Below are 6579 nucleotides of genomic sequence, written 5' to 3'. Positions count from 1 at the left end.
CCTTCGAAGCCCCGACCATTTTATATGCCAAACACCAGCTGATGTTTGCTTTACGTAATGGAATTGTGCGGTGTGCTGCCTTCGCCTCTGTTTCCGCTCTTTGCCGCTGATTCGATTTCTGGCTTGGGACTTTTGCTGCTCTGACTTTTTGTCTGCAAATTTTCTTTGGATTGGCGGTTCCAGAGGCTTTCGATTGGCTTGTCAAAAGGCACGCGGTCGCGGCATGCAGGCAGGCAGGCAAGCAGCGTTTACAGTGCACATTTTCGATGCCACTTCGTTCAATTTATTTTCGACTTTAATTAAATAAAAATACGCATACGTTAAACTTAAATATTCTTTCATTGACATAAGCTGATTATACATACATTTACATGAATGCCAAATGCATTCAACAGCTGTTCCAACATTTTTCTCAACCTTGCCATCAATTGTGTTAATCCCACGTCAATTATTTAGTTGCAGCTGAATTGCATTTGCATAGCTCTGGTTAAAGAAAATTTATTTTCTGCACAACGACTGACAAAATGAAAGTGAAATAGTTAGAGATATATTCCATATGCCCATACATGTATACATATTTGTCGTCTATTAGGCATTCGCAACTTGCGCGCGTTTCGGGGCTTGTTTTGGCGGTGTAACAAGGCAAACACGTGCACATGTTAACTACGAACTAAGTGCTGTTATTCTACAGTTTTACAGCAATTACAAGCGCACATGTGCTGTACTGATCCTGTCGATGCTCCCCATCCAATCCGGAGCTACGTGCCGCATAGCAGCAACAACAGCTACGTGTCGAATTCCAAATAACCACATTACTCATAAATCTTAGACAATGTCTGTGCAGCATGAACGCGGGTTGCTAAGTACGTCATGTGCATAGTGGCATCTTCCACTCAAGCCCCCTGCTTATCAAAATATGCACATCCTATCACTAACTACTGATGATTACGGATAAACAAAGGTTTTAAATGGGTGCTCACAATCCAAGCATTAGTTTGCTACAACTATGAGTTTCATATTTTGTTATTCTTTTCTCCACGGTTTTTTAGTTGGGCTATTTTTAACCTATATTGCATGTGTATATGTAAATATTAATAATAATTTGTTTTACCTGTGGTAAATTCAATGTTTAAGATTATAGATCGTCAATTAGGCACATGAATTATTAGTTCTTACTAGATTAGAAGATATACATAAGTGATTTAGTTCAATCTGTTGCGCTCTGATCCTTTAACTGATGGTTTTAAGTATTGAGTTCCTCATTTTTCAAACCATGTAATGTATACCTCTAATCTAAAACCACTATCATTCTTTGCCTTGCATGAGCCGCTCCGGGTACCTTTTGCGGATTATAACAGCCTGCTCCATTGTTATAGTACTTACTTAATGAGCACCAGCATAATACCCGAAATGATTGCGTTTTTTGTTTGCTTCCCAATCTACGCAACAAACGCTGGTTCAAAGTCAGGGTATACAGGTGTCTGTTGTTGTTACTACAAATATTATTGGTTATTTCTTGGACCAATGTTCAAATTTAAACTTGCATTAAAAATTAAGGTGCGCTTGAAATAATTATTATTACTTCAGTTCTCATAAAAGTAAAGTGTGTATTTGAATCTGCACTCATATGATTTATCCTCATTTGTTCCTAACTCTCGACTCTCTGTCTATTCCATCCCATATTTTCTTCTATTACCTTCTGCACTTATTTTAATATACGCCAACCATATACGCTCTAACGTGCTGTTGACTGACTACGAATTGTATGTGAGTGAATGCGTATGTCCGCCTAACTTCAATACAGTCTACATTGTGCTTGTGAAATCTGAGTTATATTTATTACACTTCGTAACAAGCGATTGGAAAATGAGGGTTATTCGAATTTTCCGGCGGAGCATTAAACACTGAAAGCTGATAAGATTAATTAAATAGAATTTCAGTAAAAATTGCAGCATCCAGGACCAATTCTTTTATACATGTAGATCTATAGGACTGCTGATTATAACTGCGAAATCAAACCTAACCAATTGAAAATTGGAAATGATTGTATGCATCAGTGAGTTTATTTTCACATCGATTTTATCTACAACCTTTTTCGCCCCCGTTTATATGCAGCACATATCATAAACCTTAACTGCATTCCGACTCATGTAAATAAATTGATGAAATACGCGCGAATTTCACCACATTCGCCAGCGCAGCAGTCCCCAGCTCACATCACTTGGATGTCAATTATTTTGCTTTTGCCACCAAACAGTCAACACGTTGTGAGTACACGTCATTCACTCAGTTAGTGAGTCAGTCACCTATAAATGGGAGCAAAAAAGAATTTCCCTTTTACTTCGTTACAGGACCGGAATCGACAAGAGTGCAAGGTGAGGGCACCCCTAACCACACCCAAATCTGTCATGGCGAGCATTCAGAAAGGGCACACATACTTGTGTATATGAGTAGAGTTGGTTTATTCTCCGTATTCGTACATCTCAGCACTATCAACTAGATCCAAGTGGCTGCCTCGTTAAGACTCTTGGCATAATATTTGAAAGCAACCATAATCTGTTGCTTCCCTTAGACCCATCTGCATTATACATAAGTATGTTGAGCAGTGCATCTTGATTTGTTTTTTATTCATTTGGCATTTTGGAAGAGGCTATCATGGAGTTGAGCCGGTCAGACCGTATAAAGTATAATGAGTTATTGTTAATTGGGAAACATCCAAAGAAAATTGATGTGTTGTTAAAAGTCTTCGGGAAGTCGAACTCTCTGTGCTAAAATATATCTTTTGTGAACAATTAAATCGAAACGGATAAAGTCTTAATGTATATACGTATGTAATCATCAAGTCATGATTCATGACTCATCATCACCTGTGCTGTCAATGCAACGGAAAATATTGTTATCGATACTTCGATGATGTGTACTTTTTATTCTTACAAAAATTTAAGATCAGACTTTCTTTGGAAATTACTGTCAAATCGTTATAGAATTCAGGGAAGTATCAGCCGCCATGCCGAGGGACGATGCACCGACGTCAAGCCGAAGCAGCAACACTGGTAACACCACAACCATCAACATCAGCAGCGAGAAGGGTCCACAGAAACCAAGGAAAATGCTGAATGACCCACGATTCCGAATAAAGCCGCTGCAGCAGGTGGCCTCGGCATGCGCGGGAGCCATGATTACGGCTTGCTTTATGACACCGCTGGATGTGATCAAGACGCGTATGCAGTCACAGCAGTCGCAGTCAAATAAGTGCTTCCTCTACTGCAACGGCTTAATGGACCATCTATTCTCCTGTGGCGCGCACTCCCGCTCAACTGTGGTGGGCACTGCGTCTCCGCATTTCAACAGCACACTCGATGCACTGCTCAAGATTGGTCGCAACGAAGGCATTGGTGCACTGTGGTCCGGACTGGGTCCTACTCTCGTCTCGGCGCTGCCTTCAACCATTGTCTACTTTGTGGCCTACGAGCAGTTCAAATCGCAATATATAGCATTGTACAAAAAACACATCGAACCATCATCTTCTAGCTCTCAGCGGAAGCAGAACCAGGAGCATCTACCACTGATGATTCCAATTCTGTCTGGCGTCACGGCGCGCATTTGCGCTGTTACCTTTGTCAGTCCCATAGAGCTAGTGCGTACAAAGATGCAGTCAAAGCGGATGAGCTACGCACAGGTTTTGAGCTTTGTGCGCAACGTGATTGCGCTCCAAGGAGTGTGGGGACTGTGGCGTGGTCTACCGCCCACTATACTACGCGATGTGCCCTTCTCGGGCATCTATTGGCCCATTTACGAATACCTCAAGATATATTTCAACCAAAGCAGCGAATCCTCGTTTGGCTACAATTTCATATCCGGCGTTATTGCTGGCGCCGTGGCTGCTCTCGTCACTTGTCCGTTTGATGTGGTGAAGACACACGAGCAGATTGAGTTTGGGGAGCGCGTCATCTTTAACGATTCGCCCGCCAAGGAGACGCACAAAACATCTACATATAGAAGACTGAAGGCTATCTATCGTGCCTACGGCCTGCGCGGACTTTTCGCCGGCTACGGACCCCGACTATTCAAGGTGGCTCCCGCCTGCGCCATTATGATATCAACATTCGAATACAGCAAACAATATTTTTTCTACTACAATATTAATCAGCACAATGAGGCGTTGCTGCTCAGCAACCCGAATGCCATCCTAATCAATGAGGACGATATCGATTAGCGCCAAGCGCTGGAATTAAATTCTTTATTTGTAAATAAAACGTTTCGTGTACTACATAGTATATGCAAATATTTTATTGAGCTTAAGTCAAGCAAAATTTCATTTGAATGCCGCCTTGCGTGGGCTCAAGTTAAGCTTAATGCGGCGAAAATAAATCAATTTACATTTTAACAGCTCGCATCGCCCATGGCCTGTTGCAGTAGCTTGTGTTGACTTTTGTTGATTTCATTTAACATTTGCACAAGTCGACACTTTAAAGGATGTCGAGGAAATTGAATCGACACGAAATGATTGCAGTGTCACGTGACACCATTCCAAACTCCATTCTGAGCTTGAATCGCTTTAAGCTCAAGCTATGATAAGTACGAATAAGATGTTTACATTCATTTATTTATTTAGCTAATGAACTTGATTATTATGATTTATTACATAATCTTATAGCCATTAAGTTGGTTGATCAACGTTAATAGTATATATGTTAAGTAAAAAAAAAAAAAAAAAAAAAAAAAAAATTACATAATCTAAAGATTTTACGTGTCTCTTCAATGGTTATTAATAATTTTGATTAATAATAAGTATAAATAATAAGTATAAAAACAAGAACTGATTAAAGTGCAGCCGCAGGTAACTCTTTGTTTCACTTGGACACTTTTAGAATATATAGTTTACTTGATTGTTTTCTTTATATAATAAATGATGGTCATGATGTAAACATAAAAGCAATGCACCCATATGAAAAATTACTTCTTATTGTCCTAAGCTCTTGTGGCTTACAGGACAGGGATCAATCGAGTCGTCGACTGCGGCCTACTTGGCAGTGTGTTGATCGATAGGTCGAGGATTCGAAACTGAGTAGCGTTACCTTCTCGTTGATTTTTATACACTTTGACATTTTTGTAAAAATGGAAAAGGGTATTATGAAGTTGCTCAATGTATGTAACAGGGAGAAGGAGCCGTGGCAGACCCCATAAAGTACTATATATATACTCTTGATCAGCTCGAAGCTGAGTCGATATAGCCATGTCCGACTGTCCGTCTGTCCGTCTGAATGGTTGAGCAACTGTTTTTCAGCAACTGTAAGCGCTAGAGCAACCAAATTTTGTATATAGGTGCTCCTATACCCAGGACATACCGCTTTTATTTTATTTTTTGTTATTCCTCCCCCTCCCCCGCAAATCGAAAAAAAAAACAATATATATAAGGCAGTAGAAAAATCTTTTAAAATCTGAAATAAAGCACAAAATTGCCTAGTCATGTTTTTAACCGATTGTGCAAGTTTCAAACGATCGGAGAAATAACTTTGGAATTATTCACATTTCAATTTTCAATATAGCCAGCGGGGTGCACGTGCTACGCGCCATTTACAACGGTCGCTGCCGACGCAGCGGCGCCGTCGCTGCTGACGCTACAGCGAAAACGGGCTGTGACGCGTTAGCTGTTTTGGGTGTACATGTTTTTGTGAGTGCATGCGTGTGTTTTGCTGCGATGCCCTATTCAAAGTGTATTTAAATGTTGGTTGGCCCAACTTTAACCTGTCCACTTGTTTATTTTTTTTTTCGTAATTGTTTACGTATTTATTTGTATAAATACAATCTGTTGTATCTAAAATAATAAAAAAAAATTATTCTATGAAATATATGCAATCATACACATATATGTATGCAAGAAAATATTTTAAGCTTGTTGCCAGCTATAATCTTCATATTTTTGAAAACAATAGGAACTACGCCTATAAAATTCGTTTTTTAGCGAATATATCCGAATGGCTTGTCATATACCTGAGCATGGTATATAGTGTACTCCTAGCTATGTTCTTGCTAGCTCGCCGGCTTGTGTCGGGGTTCTTTCTACTCTCTCTTTCTCTCTGCTTAGTTTTCCACTCTCCCTGACTCACATAAATAATAAGTGCACATTTGTTAGATTAATGAAAATAAAGTTAAATTTGAGAATTTTCTTTGCGTACTAGAAGAGCACCATAAAATCCGACCTTTAGCGCAGATCCTCACCAATGAACTCCCTTAAGCCATTAATGATGCCTTGTTGATGTTGTTTGTGGGGCTTAGGTGGCGTTGAGCCCCACGATTCTATACCCATTCTACCTTTGCGTGAAGACTTATCGAGCCGTTTTTATGGGGCTAGTGCTGAATCATGCTATTACCAGCCATACCCTACCAAGCTACGATCAAACGAAATTTAGAACATGTTAATGGATTTAAATATAGTGGCTTATTTAATAATTTCATTATTAGACAATTATAATTGTTAAACGGCTTAAATTTAAAAAAAAATATTGATTTTATGATTATTATGAAACAAATTATCAATTATTTGCATTTCAAAAAAAGGAAGGCAAAAAGTAATAT

At 39.4% G+C, this 6579-nt stretch overlaps 1 protein-coding gene across 1 annotated transcript; it reads left to right on the top strand.

Annotated features, from left to right (window-relative positions):
* Positions 1 to 2957: 2957 nt before the first annotated feature.
* On the top strand, positions 2958 to 4281 carry LOC108602274 (solute carrier family 25 member 40). The gene has a single exon (XM_017990331.2). It carries the CDS (start codon positions 3008 to 3010, stop codon positions 4214 to 4216), a length of 1209 nt encoding a protein of 402 aa, XP_017845820.1. The 5' UTR covers positions 2958 to 3007; the 3' UTR covers positions 4217 to 4281.
* The last annotated feature ends 2298 nt before the right edge of the window (positions 4282 to 6579 follow it).

The sequence above is a fragment of the Drosophila busckii genome, chromosome 3R, assembly GCF_011750605.1.
Source record: "Drosophila busckii strain San Diego stock center, stock number 13000-0081.31 chromosome 3R, ASM1175060v1, whole genome shotgun sequence".
NCBI classification, from domain to species: domain Eukaryota; kingdom Metazoa; phylum Arthropoda; class Insecta; order Diptera; family Drosophilidae; genus Drosophila; species Drosophila busckii.
This window is presented reverse-complemented; position numbering and strand designations above follow the sequence as displayed.

Excerpts from the sequence above, each read along its gene's own strand:
- LOC108602274 (XM_017990331.2), top strand. The coding sequence starts at position 3,008 with ATGCCGAGGGACGATGCACCGACGTCAAGCCGAAGCAGCAACACTGGT.